This window comes from Cyphellophora attinorum, assembly GCF_001299255.1.
Source record: "Cyphellophora attinorum strain CBS 131958 chromosome Unknown Contig23, whole genome shotgun sequence".
In the NCBI taxonomy this organism is placed as follows: Eukaryota; Fungi; Ascomycota; class Eurotiomycetes; order Chaetothyriales; family Cyphellophoraceae; genus Cyphellophora; species Cyphellophora attinorum.
This window is the reverse complement of record NW_017253251.1, coordinates 82,056-97,104: the sequence shown is the minus strand read 5'-3', so window position 1 is coordinate 97,104 and position 15,049 is coordinate 82,056. Positions and strand designations below refer to the sequence as shown.

At 54.2% G+C, this 15,049-nt stretch overlaps 5 protein-coding genes across 5 annotated transcripts; 2 read left to right on the top strand and 3 right to left on the bottom strand.

Annotated features, from left to right (window-relative positions):
• Positions 1–676: 676 nt before the first annotated feature.
• On the bottom strand, positions 677–3,447 carry AB675_3929 (uncharacterized protein; the record flags this gene model as incomplete). The annotated part of the gene is made up of 2 exons (XM_018144025.1): positions 677–3,106; positions 3,265–3,447. The coding sequence occupies 2 exons, from the start codon at positions 3,445–3,447 to the stop codon at positions 677–679; spliced, it is 2,613 nt and encodes an 870-aa protein (XP_017997546.1).
• A 1,152-nt stretch (positions 3,448–4,599) lies between these two features.
• AB675_3928 (uncharacterized protein) lies at positions 4,600–5,436 on the top strand (the record flags this gene model as incomplete). Its single annotated transcript, XM_018144024.1, has 1 exon — positions 4,600–5,436. The coding sequence occupies one exon, from the start codon at positions 4,600–4,602 to the stop codon at positions 5,434–5,436; it is 837 nt and encodes a 278-aa protein (XP_017997574.1).
• A 2,017-nt stretch (positions 5,437–7,453) lies between these two features.
• Positions 7,454–11,044, bottom strand: AB675_3927 (uncharacterized protein; the record flags this gene model as incomplete). Its single annotated transcript, XM_018144023.1, has 1 exon — positions 7,454–11,044. One exon carries the CDS (start codon positions 11,042–11,044, stop codon positions 7,454–7,456), a length of 3,591 nt encoding a protein of 1,196 aa, XP_017997571.1.
• Positions 11,045–12,458: 1,414 nt separating this feature from the next.
• AB675_3926 (E3 ubiquitin-protein ligase PIB1) lies at positions 12,459–13,472 on the top strand (the record flags this gene model as incomplete). Its single annotated transcript, XM_018144022.1, has 1 exon — positions 12,459–13,472. The coding sequence occupies one exon, from the start codon at positions 12,459–12,461 to the stop codon at positions 13,470–13,472; it is 1,014 nt and encodes a 337-aa protein (XP_017997592.1).
• Positions 13,473–13,697: 225 nt separating this feature from the next.
• On the bottom strand, positions 13,698–14,995 carry AB675_3925 (uncharacterized protein; the record flags this gene model as incomplete). Its single annotated transcript, XM_018144021.1, has 3 exons — positions 13,698–13,890; positions 13,956–14,611; positions 14,675–14,995. The coding sequence occupies 3 exons, from the start codon at positions 14,993–14,995 to the stop codon at positions 13,698–13,700; spliced, it is 1,170 nt and encodes a 389-aa protein (XP_017997609.1).
• Positions 14,996–15,049: the final 54 nt, after the last annotated feature.

The following is a 15,049-nucleotide window of genomic DNA, read 5'->3' as shown; positions in this document are numbered from 1 at the left end:
CGCGCCTTCCCTCCTGGCCTTCCCTCCTTCGCCGCTTCCCTCCTTCGCCGCTTCCCTCCTTCGCCGCTTCCCTCCTTCCCTCCTTCACCACTTCCCTCCTGCGCCGCTCCCCTCTACGACCCGCAACATCCTGGCAAGGCACTGACTCCGGCTCTCCACCTTGCACCTCTACCAAATTGCTCGCAAGTCTCCACCTCTGCTTCGCCGACACACCACCTACCCAGCTGAAACCCACTGCATGTACAACTTGCCTGACTCTCCGCTCTGCTCCGCATCGCCCTTGCTCCTTTTCCGCTTTTGCAGAGCCAAGCGCGACACTTGAAATCTTGCACTCCGTACTGACACGTGCGCTCTCTCTGTAGCACTATATACCCTCCCTCTGCCCTGACCTGCTAGCTTTCTATCTTTCATCCACAGAGCATCTGTCGGGTTAGTGCTGCTGCCTGGTTGTCAAAGCTCAAAGGACGCCCATTAAGGAAGGGATCAACAAGGAAAGGCCTGTTGATTCGAATGGACCTTTCTCGACATGGATGCCTCCCGGACGTCTGGAGAATACAGACCCGTGTTGGTCGTTCAAGAAGCTTAAGTGACATCCAGGTGGTGCTTAAAGAAGGATAAATCGATAGCATTTCGTTCCACCAAATACATACTTTTGGGACACAGAGCCCTCCCTAGCTTAAAAATTCCACCCATTCTGCCCCGGTCCCCCTTCCAACCCACCCATACCCATGCCAACACCGTAGCCCATAGCAACGAACTCATCCCCAAAACCGTACGCCATCATATTGAGATCCAGGTCAGGAAACTCGCCCATATTCATCGGGTAGCCGCCTGGATTGAGCATATCGTTTGGCATGCCCGGTGGAGGAGGCATGGTATTGAGTGGTGGCAGCCATTGTGGTTGCTGTTGGGGCGGGGTCTGGTGAGGGCCCAGTTGTTGCTGTGGAGGAACAGCTGGATTCATGGCTGCATCTGAAAGCATCTGTAGACCTGACCGAGGCGGGCCCTGTGGCGCATGAGAATGCTGTTGTCCATGCGGAGGTCCATGATGAGGTGGCGGGATCTGTTGAGGGTGGCCTGTCCATGATGACATTGGCGGTGGGTGACCAGGAAGGTATGGCTGGGGCTGTTGCTGCTGTGGGCCGGTATTAGCTGACGCGCGACGTTGAGAGGCAGGATTCGGTAGAGGCGTGCGCTGCCGAGACACAGGATTGCTACTGTTGCTGTGATCAGTCCGTCGAACGTGCCACTGCCTCAACATGGTAAAGATGATCGTGAACTTTTGCGCGACTTTGCACATGTGTCCTTCGGCCGTGTTTGCTAGGCGATCGACCATTCTGTCGAGGTAGTAATCGACCTTGAGATCTTCAATACTGATGATGGAACCAAATTTTGACCCCTTGGCTGAGACAGCGGTGTACATTTTGATGAGAGCGACTGCGGCATAGGAGTTTCGGACAAAGAATAATGTTGGAAGACTCCGTAGTTGCTGGACATCCATCGAGAGAAAGGCTTCGAATACATCGTGAACGGACTTCATGCAAGTCGTGAGTGACTCGATATGCGCCGGTGTCACAAAATCCGGGTCTGGTGGGCCGTCGATTGGAGTAGCGTTGAACGGCGGCTTGAAATCATCAATGTTGTGGTTGTGGTGCATAGCGATCTCGTGCATATAAAGATTGATGATGCCCATCATGTGCCGCATGATCGGCTGCTTCTTCATCTCCGGCGTGGCCGAATTGCACCATTCTTCAAGCTGACGTTCAAAGGCTTTGAGATGATACTGAGTCTTGTGGTCAGTGAGTGACACCTGGGATGCTGGATCGTCCATGGAGAATTCGAGGCCGATGTCTTCCACAATATGCTGACCTCGCACCAGGAAGCATAGCCATGGATCTGTCGGAGCGGCATCCTCGGCACTCTGCAGCATATTGATACATTCGTCGGCGTAGTTGCTCCATCGTACCAGCAGCGGACGTCTCAGTGACATGGCTGAATTGCAGCACATAAAGTAGCAGCCAAGCCAGCAACGTCGTGTCTCAGCGCTCGCTGGATCATGTGATTTGCTCCTGGCATCGGCATAACCTTTCCAAAGAGCCATATCGGTCTTTTTGAAGCGCTTCCCCATGCCGAGGTCGAGGGCCATGACAGCCGCGATGTGAATGAGCTGGTTGAAATTAAGCTCTTCGTATTTCTCTGGTGGCTGATAGAAGGTGGTTATACATTGAATGGTTTGCACAATCTCGAGCGATTTCTCGCCGCGATGTACGATCCGATCGCCCAGTATCCTGGTCAGCTTCGAGAGTAATTTCTGCTGCAGGTCGTTCCTGATAGTGCCTGACGCAACCGCAAGCACACCCAGGAACAAGATAGGTCTATCTCTGCGTATCTGGTCCCATACTGTACCAGCCGGGAAGACGACGATCGGCAAGTGCGGGCTCATCTCGTTGACATAGCGTTCAAAGCAACGTTTGGCTGTGGCTTCGTCTATGAGTCCAATCGAAATGACATCCACGTTTTGCCATTGTGAGTCTTCGTAGTCTTGCTTGATCGACGGTTCTCGACTGTACGGCGGTATGTGTACTGGTGCAGGCGACGCCTTGAAAGCAGCAGCTTGTTGTGATCTCTTCAGCTCGCCACCGAAGTAGTCGTGATCGGCTTCTATCTTCCGCTTCACGCCTTGACTTGCATTCTGCGGAGATGGATACATTTGAGGATGGGCCTGCGGATGCCCTTGCGGCCATGGCTCGGAGTATGGAGGAGGGCGGGACTGTGGCAGGCCTCCATGCGCAGCCGAGTGGTGTATATCTGCCTCGCTGTGTCCTTGTGCAGCTAGAGTCGCAGTGAGAGCATCGATTTTCTTCTCCAGTTCCGCGACTCGACTATCCGTCTTTTTCTGCCGCTTGCGACTGGGAGCAGTCACAATACATTGCCGGCCGGCTTTCGTGCATCGTTTGCAGACATCTGGGTTGACATTGTCGTCGAACTCGCATTTCACCTTCAGCCCGCGGCATGCTTCACACGCGCGTGGCCTCTTGATGTCATTGGGATCAGAAGGGTCGCCTCTCGGGCTGGCATCTTGCTCAGGACTGTCTTGAGATGGCTTCTGTTTAGTCTGTCAGTATTCTGAAAGCCGCTTCATCTTGGCCTGACAAGTCGCTTGCACGAACTTGACTGGCGCCTGGAATGATCTTCACAGAGGCCTCCCTGGAGTCTCTTCTGGTGACATCTTTGTCCCATGAATAGCTGAGCGCTGGCACTTACGTTATAGTAGGTGGGTGTTGGTGGCAGTCCTTGGAAGGAGTTGGGAGATGGCTGTATAGGCTGGACAGGCGAATATGATGGGCCGTTCGGGTTGGGATACGCGTGTCGTGCCTCTCGAGGGCTCGTCAGAGGACTTCGCTGCTGCAGAGCCGGATCGATGTTGCTGTTGACCGTTGTAGCCATCGCGGGGACTGGAAACGAAGATCGTGTCGCGATCGGTATAACGGGAGCAGGAAACGCCGTTTCGCGTCCGGTCGCCGATGGGGTCACAGGGGCGATCAACAATTGCTCGGGAGGACTCTGTACTGCACTACGAAGTTGCAAGTGTATGAGAAGTTATTCTCCGCCTGCAATCACATCGCGCGACAGACGTATAAAGGCTCGGCAGGAGCATTTGTTGTGTAACAACAGGAAGCAGTGGCGTAGAGCTGGAAATGAAGGAGCGACTTTGTGAGGGGCTCCCGCTCCTGCTCCTGCATTCACTTTCGGACACCATGATTATTTTAGGCCTCTCCCTCCCCTTCTGCTCCCCTAACCTAACCGCACTCTGCTGCCAGAATGTCCGAGGAAGTCCGAATATGCTTCTAGAAGGCCAGAAGCATCATGCCCGCAAATGGTGATGTAAGAACGATTTTGCATCATTTCAGCGCCTCGGCATTGATTAGGGAAGCTTTGTAGACAGTGAGGACGAATCAACGCTTTGATCCTGCCATCAGACTCGAGTCCTAATGTAAGGCATGGTCTCCGCTACCGGTATCAGCCGCAATCAGGCAACTCAACCCCAGGTGGCCTCTACCACAGAGTGAATTCGTCTTAGGTAGGCGGCTTGCTCGCCTTTTCCTGATGGTATGGTCGAATGGAATCACATCGGTACGCACCAATGGCGCCGAAACGCGCAAAAGATGAGTCTGATGACTTGACTGTGGACATTTCGAGTTCACAGAGCAACGTGACAGCTGCAGCCAACACAACGATCCGTGAAATATCACGAAACGATCTACCCAAAGCCACCGTCGGCCTATCAGGCACCAGAGTCTTGATGCAGCCACCCAAGCTGTGGCAGCAAGAGCCAGTCGCTTTCTCTAAATCCCCGCAAAACCCTCTACAGCGTCCTCCCTGGCCAGGGCTTTTCGATATCTCTTTCTTAGGATTTTGCAGCTCAGAAATGCCGATTTGATCAGCAAGAGAACGAAATACCATCAGCGCCTTCTCGGACCTCGGAAAACACCCAGTACTTATGTCCATTGCCTGCAACGACTAAGTCACCGCCATCGCACACCTACTTGATGCTCTCGTTCTGTCACGTCGGGATTTAGACTTCTTGTCAACACTGGTATGGCGCAGGTCTCCTATGTGGGCTCAAGCGCTATATTGCCACCAAGCAGATCATTTCATCCTTTCCAACGGCAACCTCCACAGCACGACGTGGCGAGAAAACCAGACAAACCCAGCGCAATCCTTCCGCCAGACCAGCCCCCGGATCCTAATGTGCCCTCTCATCTGCTGACCCTCCCTGCTGAGATCCGTAGCTACATTTTCAGCTATCTCGTTACAACGAACCGCAGCATACCACTAGATCCCCAGCGGGCAAATTGGCAGGGCTGGGTCAAGCCTCTCCACAGTATGGCCCCGCTCCTGACATGCAAATCCATCAGCGAGGACCTTCTCGACTTGCTCTACGGCTCCAACATCTGCTTCATCAATCTCAGTCGTTGGCCATTATACTCATATACTCTCAAGACCATCGGACCATCGAATCTGCAGCGCATTCGCGACCTAGCCATCATCACGGAGCCCTCACTCAACCCATATGCCCCCCAAGTCGGCCGCTATCACAGCCCGCCCTTCCTCGACTCGAGGCTCTGGGATGCATTACTGCAAGACCTCGCATACGTCGATCTCGTCATCCGCGCACCTGGAAAATTATCCGACCCGCCTGGTTTCTGGATCCAGCATGACAAGTACTTCGACGAGTACATGGGAACACTTCTCCCCTTTCTAGCAGACACGCTTCGTCCCCTCGTGGCTTCGAAACTCGCCGCAGGATGCACCGCTGAACCCGTCATCTCGATCGACACCAACGGCGACCACCAGGCGCAGTACGTAGTTTGGAAGTACTTCAGGTGTCGGCATTGCAGCGGCGAGACCCTGCATGGCGACGCCGTGTTCTAGCGCAGACCAAGGGAGTGTGCGGGTCGGCATATAGAATGCGATATTGATCCGGGCAGCAGTCATCAAGGAAACACGAGGAAGGCGCAAGAGGAGCTGGGAGTGCTGGATTGGTGGTATTGTCAATGTACAGATTGCACCTAGGATAGCCATCATCTACGAAGAGGACGATGAAGCATGACGTAAAGCCGGTTGACGACAATTTTCGACAACAAACCAGTATAGCATCAACACACCCTCATCCTCAAGCAAGTTGCTCGATGTCACGCTACAACATCGTCGGACTAGCCGGCCGTCTCAGCAATTCTTGCCACAACATCCAGTCTGCTCTGGTGTGCAACTCGCTGGTTCTCCCGCCCCTTCTTCGTATCCCCGGCACAATGCAGGTGCGTTAGTGTTGCTGCAGAAGATGTCACAGAAGCTGACGTTCTTGTAGCATCTGCAACCATACCGTTCCGCACAGCCTAGGAGTGGTCCGGGCTCATTGTAGGTGCATTGGCTGCAATTGAGTGGTCAGGCAAATACTCGCAGTATTGAGCAGGTGGACAGGTGCTATGGGAGATGAGGCTGGCAGGGGAAGCGTACAAACATGGGACCCGTCCCGCCACATCGTTGGGAAGATCGATGGTGCTGTCGGCACGGCATAGGCTGCTTGTGCCGTGGAGCTTATTCCCGAGGATAAATAGCACGGCTGCCGCAGTGAGGGTCGGCTGGAAGAGCATATTGCTTGACACGGTAGGTATGATCGGTCTGGAAGGGTGTTCTCCGGAACTTCACAAGAGTGCGAGGTTGGGTACCGTTTGAGTCACGAGTACGAGAGTTTTGATGGCAGTAAGGACATGGACGGATCATTGATATCTTAAATGTGCTGGTCGGTCTGGATGACATCGCTCGATGTGATCAGCACTAGATCGTCAGGATGCGGGTGGGCTTGTGGGAATTTTGTTTGCTCGTACTTGACGTATGAGCTGAGAGGGGAAGTTTCTGTATACTGACAGCGTTCGAAATTACCACGGCCGTCATTGCTATATTGAACGTGCTGGTCGTTCTAGGTGGCATTGTTCGCTGTCATCAGCACCAGATCCGTCAGGAAGCGGGCGGGCTCGTTGGACATTCGCTTGCTCGTACTTGCCCAAGGGAAGAGGGTCTTTCGCCATACTGACCGCGTCGGAAACCATCACAGCCGTCGGCAAAGACAATCAATTTATGGACATCGAGTTTCGTCAACCGACTGCCAGTGATTCGACTCTCGCCCTACGCGGGAAGTAGTGTATGCTGCCATGACACTGAAAGGTATGAGGCGATCAGAGTGGGCAGAAGCAAAGAAAATCGGAAACAACCACTGCTCTACACTTTGGTCATCCGGTCTCACCGTGCTTTTGTCCAGACCGGATGACGAGAAACTAAACATCCACCCAGTCATCCGGCTCGGAAAGAGCTTTCGCCAGACCGGATGTCAAATTGACCAGCGGAAGGTGTGGTGGTCAGACATGCACCTGCTGTTCGCATGCCCGGCAGGCAATGCAGTACTGGAAAATAGCAGAGTTCGAGTGCTTCTGTTGCAACTTGCGAAGATGTGCTGAAGTTGGGAGAGCAAGGCGCTGTCGCAGTCGAAGGCAAAGCAGACATGTATATCTCTGCTGATACATCTGCATCAAATGCAGTAAAAATCCACTCGCGTCACATTGCGGTCCTTGCACTTGTGTCTTTGCACCTGTCTCTTATGTCGACTTACGCCATTAACTGTAGAGGGTCGAAAGGAAACTTGCACGAGTACAATGTACCAAAGGTGTCAATTATATGTAGTCATCGTCCGGTATCTCATCCCGACATTTGGGCTTTGTGTCCAGATACACTTGTGCGCAAGAAAACTTTTCTATCCTTCACAATCCGGTTTTCTCGACTTCGCTGTTGTACCCAAAAGCCTAGATATGCATCAAAAAGCAAACTCGTAAAACATCGTCTATTATGTATTCGCGTTCTGCACCGAAAGAACAGTCCACCCGCTCTCGACCTCAAGCTACCACTTCTCAATAAAGGGAGGCTGAGGACCCTCCAACACCTCAGCAACACTGCCTTCAAACTCGACTGGACTTTCGTGCGCGTTCGGCGCATGGTGTATGTGCGGATGCTGAGCCACGTAGCCTATGCTGGACGGACGACCGACATCTGGTGCGTGATGGCTGCCTAGTGCCGAGGAGGAGTGGCGGGCGTGGGAGGATGATGCTTGCGGCTGTGTTGCGGAATGATGGAATGGCGCGATGTTCTCTTGGTTGTTGGCAGGCTCGGGTGAGGGCACGGGTGTGTAGTCCGATGCTAGTGAGTCGGCGCCTGTAGAGAGACGATTATCGTTCGCTGTTGTTCTCGAGGGTTTCGATGGCGAGGGCTGGAGGCTACTCGTCGCACTTGTGCTGTTGGCGAATGGCAAACGCGCTGTAGTCGAGGAACTCGCTGCTGTGGCGCGACTCGAGCGCTTGTCATTAGGCGAGCCTTGTACGGGAGCAAGTCTCGTCGCCTGCGGCATTGAGGAGAGCGGTGGACTGTCCAAGTCTCGCGACGAATGTCGCCGTGAGCTCTTCCGGGGTATCGCGGGCACGGCAGGAGCGTCCGGGTCATTACTGGACCGCTTCTGGGCCTTTCTCGATCTGCGTGATTTCTCGGAGCCAAATCGGCTGGGTAGCTCGATTGCGCCAGGGGCGTTTATTAGTGGTAATGAGGGAGGTCGAGCTGTGATTGGGCTTGATGTCAGGTCTTCCTCGTCGGAAAGCGAGCTCGCTGATGAGTCATCGTCATCGGGATCGTCGACTGCTCTCCTTTTCTGCGACGCCTGCTGCTGCATGTCGGTCATACTTCGAGCTGTCCGTACTGCATTGGGTGTCTGTAGCGGCGTCTGTACACTATCCCGGTACGGCTCATGACCGTCTCGCTCAGGGTCTGCTGCTGCAGCCTGTGGGGGCATTAGGCCCGGGGGCGGCGCGCGGGCACTCCGCACAACCTCGAAACCTTTGTGCTTCTCCTTCGTCTTGCCACCAAGCAGATTCTTGAACCAACCACTAGCCGACGATACGGGCCCAGTCGGATCTGCTGGCCCAGTCTTGAGCTTCCGCGTCCCACTAGATAGGGCTGGTCCACGAACGCCATAGTAGAAGTCGACTTCACGCACCGCGTAGTCTTTAGCGGGATCAGACGAATCAACTGGCGCGTCCTCGAATTCGTCCCGTTCGTGCCGGCCTATATGTGATGTGCCTTCGCCTGCGTCGTCATCTGCTACAGCATCCTCGTCAGCCATTAGTCCTGCTTTAGGGCTCGACCAATCCATGCTCGAGTGCTGCTTATCTGGCGAGTTTAGAGCATCCATGGTGTTTCTTCTCGGTGGTCGGTAGTATGGATCCTTTTTCTCGACTGTCGGCTGCAAATTTATGATGCCTCCGCCAGATTGACTGCTGAAGCGGTTCGTTAGCCTCTTAGACATGACGCTCGACGTGTCCGGTGTATTTCCACCACTGAGGCCGTCAAGGTTCTGACTCATCCGAGCGCGATTCTCTCTAGCTTGTTGCTGCAGTAGCATAGTCGAACTTGCTGATACACTTCGAGTCCTACTTCTCGCCATGTGCAGGTCCTTCGGGTCGGTACTCATTCGTTCTAGCATGCCGGCGTGCGAAGCCATGCTTTCTCGTGTCGGCGCTTGGCCAGCGTGTCTAGGTGTCCTCCGTGACAATTGACGCATGCCGAAGACCTTGACAAGGCCACCTCTTGCTGCGCTTCCATCTCCCTCGTGCCCTCCAGCGCCAGCCATGCGGGCAATGACTTCGACAAGCGTCTGTATCGCGTTGAGGAAGAAGCCGAAGACCAAGACGCATGCATGAATCAGCAATATTGCGTAGCCGATCCATCCTCGAGCAGCTGGATCCACATCGAGCGAAGGTACAAATGCAATCGAAAGCAGGATCGTAATGAAGCGAATGACGGCGAATGAAGTGTGGTAGATGTTCATCGACGTTGCCGTTGGATATGGTCGGAACGCATTGAGCGTGACAATATTGATGATCTCGCAGATAGCGAGGAGCACCACCTGGACGACTCCAGATGGTTGAACGGCGCCGATTGCGATGCCACGCAGAAAGTTCACGCCAATGGGCATGAGCGCGAACATCGCCGCATCGTCGCAGTATGTGTTGTACAGTGGTCCGTACGCCAGTACTGTGATAAGATCGTCGAAGAGGAAAGCTCTGGGTTTTGTCCGTAGAAAGAGGAAGAAAAGCCGGACTGAAAAGAGGATAGTAACAACAAGGACGATTGCTGCAATGGCGACTGAATACGACGGGCCGGTGCTAGCCTTCACAAGCTGATAGAATGAGATTGCTGTTAGCGGAAGGATGAAGTAATTGAGGCAGAGTCGAATGCAGTTGCCGGCGGTGAACGGGCCATTCTTAGAGCGAAGATCTTCGGTGTCGATTTTGGCAATCTGACGGTACGCCCAGCGAGCTGCGAAGCCGATCTGGGTGAGCACTGCGGTGGCGACGACGAGGATGACCAGCCAGGTAATCATTCCAGCCCATGTATCTCGAGAAGAACCCATGCCAACCAGGTGCGTCATGCGATCCAGGCCATAGACGGAGCTGTTTCCGTATTGGTAAACACCGTCCTCAACTGGCGTAAAGTAGGTGTCAGTGACCAGGCTCTCGTTGAACATGAGCGCCGACCAGCTAGCCCTGCTCACGATGGGCTGATAGAAGCCAGGGTACTTGAGCGTCAAGCTCCCAGTGAGCACGACGAATTGGATATACTGCAGGCAATCCGCAAAACCTGGCGTCACAAGTCGTAGTAGATCTTCGTCTCGTCCAAAATTGCTGGTCCAGTGGAATATATCCGAACTGCCCCATGGACTCCAGATTGCCGCAGCGACAGTCGCAACACCGACCATAATGAGTATTGCCAGTGGAAGGTATCTGAGCAGATCATTGAGCATACCGCCGAGATCTGGCGTGAACGATGCCTGTATGCAACCGTACGGACTTGCGCCAATATCACCAGCTAAGATGCGAAGCTGCGCATTGAGTGTTGTGAAGGAATATGATGAGTTCAGCTGAGCGTTGACTTCGAAAGCTGACAATTCGTTTAGATCGTAGCGGCTGGCGAAGAACGACGGCCCCAATGGACACTCGCCTTGAGTGGTCGCATTGCAGAACCGCACTGGCTCAACTGTGTAAGGTGTATAGCTGAGGACATTGAACCGTCCCAATAGCGTCGTCCTTGCTGTGTAGCCCGGTACAAAATCTGGGATCTTGCCAAAAAGGCTCGATGAGTCGTTCCATGATGGATCGGACGGTGGAGGGTAGACTTCGTCCGTAGCTTTGCCTGTCACATTGCCATAGACCGTCAGGTTGATAGGCTGATTGTCTGCGTTCGCGTCGAAGAATACCGAGACGTTCAGCGGCACGAACTGCAGCAGCTGTGGATCGGACTTAATGACATTGCTTGGTAGGCAGTTGCTGAACTCGACATAGGCTGCGCGTGTAATTGCGGTCCAGCACGAGAGCAGAACGCATGCTCTGAGAAGGTGCGACCGTACGCCCCACAGCTGGCTGCCGACGAACATTGGCCGGTCCATCGCTACCGATGTTCGTGACACGGCAGGCGCCAGAGAGCTCAAACGGCGAACATTGTGTCGCGTTTGCGAGTCTCGCGCAATGGGTCCGCTTTCTACGAGAGCAGTATTTCGTCCTCTCAGATCTGTATGACGACCAGATCTCTTGCTTCAATTTCGGATAAAAGTTGTTGGCAGTGGGAAGCGGGACCGCAATCGCAATCGCAGAATGATCTTCTGTCCACGGTCGTCGTCAAGCTCTTGTACTGTGGGCTTGCAGCCCTTTCGAATTCTTTCAAAGTTTCGGAGGTTCGAGGTGAGGAGATCGTCGAAACGTTGAGTCGGAACAGCGGCAGTTCGATGATCACGTCAGTCAGTCTACTGCTTTTCAAAACCTGTCTGACGAAGATACAGCTAAAATATATATAAAGCGAGCGTTGAGAAGACTGCGCAGAGAGAAAACGAATGTTATGCTGCAAAAGCTTGAGAGTGAAACTGCGCAACAACGTTGCAAGTGGCGGTCGCAAAGTTGTGCACGAAGGCCACAGACTGTTGACAGGGTTTGACTTTGGCTGAACGAGTCGATGGATGGGGGAGGCGGAAGGGAGGGAAAGCTTGTGTTTCGGGGCAGTGCAGTGCAGGCTTGCTTGCAGCTCCAGCGACGTATCGCCAAATGCGTGTCCTACGCCCAATGGAGCATGGGATGGAGCTGCTCAAGTAATCGAGAGGAGCAGCCCACGCCCAAGGATCCAGATCGCACGCAATTATAGAACAGTCCATGCCCGTTGAAGCAGGACCAATATGTTATAGGCGAGCTTGTCTCCCGCTAAGAATCTTCGATTTGGAGAGGAATTTAGCGGCAGATAGGGCATTTGAAGTTACCTATAACTCATTCTTTGCCGCAACAAACACTTGCCGTCGTCGCAACTGGATATGTAGACGTAGATCAGAACACTGGACTCGTCGCGGCTCATCGATGGTGATATTGACCCGGATGAGGAACCAAGCCGGGAAGGAAGGCCTTGTTCTCAGCTTCTCAAGCAGAATCGGTTACACACACTGCCAACAAAATCCTGTGTGTTTCACCTTTCGATATGTCGCACCGCTGAGGGCAGCGCAGGACCAGCTCGCTCGGTGTTGGTTGCTCGTTGGTGACCGCTATGGCTCTAGACCTCTCTCGAATGTTGCAGATAGCAGTCGGGCCATGAACAGCGTCGTGGGCATGGAAGTGAACAAGACTCGAGCTTCGAGAGAAGGTGGGCGGATTAGCAGTGCCGGGTACCTTATCCGTAGGCCCACTTTTTGCGGCGATCAAGTGCCACAGAACCTTGGAAGTCACGGTGGCTATCTTGACCTCGCGTGATCATCTCGCCGTTATCAACATACATCGAACGACCATCGATGTCTCATCAGTATACATCCTTACATCCATCTCAGCATGTCGGACACTTCCTCTCGAGAAGGATCCCCAACGTCAGACTCCCCACAATGGCAGCCCGATGAAGATGCAGATGAGTGCTTCAATTGCCACAGACGCTTCTCGACTTTCTTCAGGCGCCACCACTGCCGCAAATGCGGCCGGGTCGTGTGCAGCGGGTGCTCTCCTCATCGCATCACTATACCTCGTCAATTCATCGTCAACCCTCCGGACCTGATGGACCAGCCTGCTACGAATGAGCCTGTCCGCTTATGCAATCCGTGCGTGCCGGATCCACAGCCTGATCCGGGCGCCTTGTCATCAGCCATGGACATCCTGTCCGTGAACCCATCCAGCAGAGAAATTTGGACGTCAAGGCAGCCTCCAGTGCCACCACATTCACCACCACAGCATCCACGACGTCATCACTCCACGGCCACATTCGATCAGATCCTCAATAGCCCGCCTCAACCACCGCGCAACGAGGACCCACGGCGCCTCCGGGCCAGGACCATGGCCGACTCCCTCGAAACGCAACGTAGACCACGTGGTAGCTCACTCTACGCCCAGCACATGCGTGACATGGGCACCTCAGCCCCACCAGCGTCAGCACCACGGCGAGCCCCACGGCCCCGTCTGAACGAAGAAGACATCTGCCCAATCTGCTTCCGCGCCCTTCCCCCCAAAGGCCCTAACGGCGAGGAAACCCAACGGGAAGCGCATATCGTCGATTGCATCACTTCTCGCTCCCCAGCTGCACGGGACCCCAACGCGGTACCCAGTGAAGCGACGGCCAGCTCCTCGTCGCGGCCCACCCGACTACGGATCCTGCCCTTCACAGCGACAGAGAAGGACTGCGTGAGCACTAGTAATGACGGTAGCTCACCGGAGTGCTCCATCTGTATGGTCGAGTACGATCCCGGAGACGAGCTGGCCCGGCTCGAGTGCTTTTGCAAGTTCCACAAGGAGTGTATCGTGTCGTGGCTCAATCGGAAGGCAGAGTGTCCTGTGCACAAGGCTGCGAGCATGTATTAGTACCCTGTCGAACTCGACGAGCCTGGAGCTGGAATGGGTGGGGTCTTTCTACGAATTTACGACTTCCTTTTTTCTAGGTAGACATTGTTCGATATCTGTTGTTCAAGTCACTGGACTTGGTTTGGGCTGCGGACGGTTCGAGGATACCCATATTTACAACGAGAACCACGCTGGCTTTCTAGATAAATCACTGCTTCACCTCTAGGTCTCCCAAACACGGACCTACTAGACCCGTTCTGCCACTTCGCCAGCAATTGAGTTCTGCCCGTTCTCCTGCCACCAGAGCTTAGTCTCGTCATCCTGCTCACGAGCCTGGCTCTCCGGTTCTTGCAGCTCCCGTGTAGTCTTTTTTGGTCCATGCACTGTTGTTGCCAGGAACTTCTTGGTCGACCGCATCTGTGGATCTGGGGTTTCGAGCCTTCAATGCTCTTCATGGAATGCGTTCAGAAGCCGGAATCCGCGCTTGAGATCTCGTCGGCTCACATGAGTACCACACCGATGGCTGGACGACGATCAGCAACGATCCCATGATTCAATTTCAATGGACCAGTATCAGTAATGCTCGCCTCAAGCACCCGCACCCTTCGGGGGAACAACGACAACCTGCCCGATCGGCAAGTTCTCCCAGACGATGCCTTATTCGCAGCGCTGAGCTCGGCCAGTGAGATGCCGTTGGCGTTGGCGATCGCCCAGCCCGTGTCGCCTTGCTTTACGGCGTAGCTGCCGCCACTGCCGCCGAAGTTGGGGACTGACTGGGTGGGGATCGGTGCATAGGTTGTTCCTGAGATTACTGTAATGGGCGTTGGAGCGATGGTTGGGCTCGAGGCGCTCGAAAGTGCCGAGACGGCGCTGGTGGTAGTGCTAGTCGTGGTGCCCTTCGTAGAGATCATGAGCCACAAGGATGTTGGGGTGGCGGTGTTAGTATTCTGAGTCTTCTTCGACGCAGAGTTTGTCGTACTTGAGGACGTGCTCTGGGTCTTCAGGGGCTTGTATACGAGCTGTATGCCCACGTACTGCTTCAGTCCTTGTTTCTCGTCAACACAGACGCCGGTCTTGTCCTTGATCTCCCATGCCGGGGTGTCCGGCGGGGTCCAGAAGAAGAGTTCGCTACACTTGGGATCCCCGGTTGGTGCTGCCCACTGGAGATACAGTCAGCGTGTGCTAAGTTACAACCGTAGCTAGTTGGAGGACGTGCGACTTACGACATCGTATTTGTCCTCACCATTCACCAGACAAGAGGTGTCCTTGAGCCGGAAAGAGCGGTAGTATCCTCCTTGTCGATTCCAGACCGTGTTGTTGGAGAATTGACAGTGAGAACCTTGAGCTTTTTCAAGATTGTGGTCCTCCGCAGTGGGCATGTGCATTCCGAAGCTGTCTGCAGCGCCGACGGTAAGTGTGTCGATCGGTGTCGAGCTTGTGCAGTCTGGTCGGAAGAAGACTTCAAAGACGCAGGCTTTGAGCTCGACCGCGAGGGCTTGTGAGACCAGTAGCACGATGGGCAGGATTGAGTGTGTTAGGCCCATGGCGACTCGAGGATCAGAGTCATGGACGGTAGAGTCCCAACATCTACGTTCACG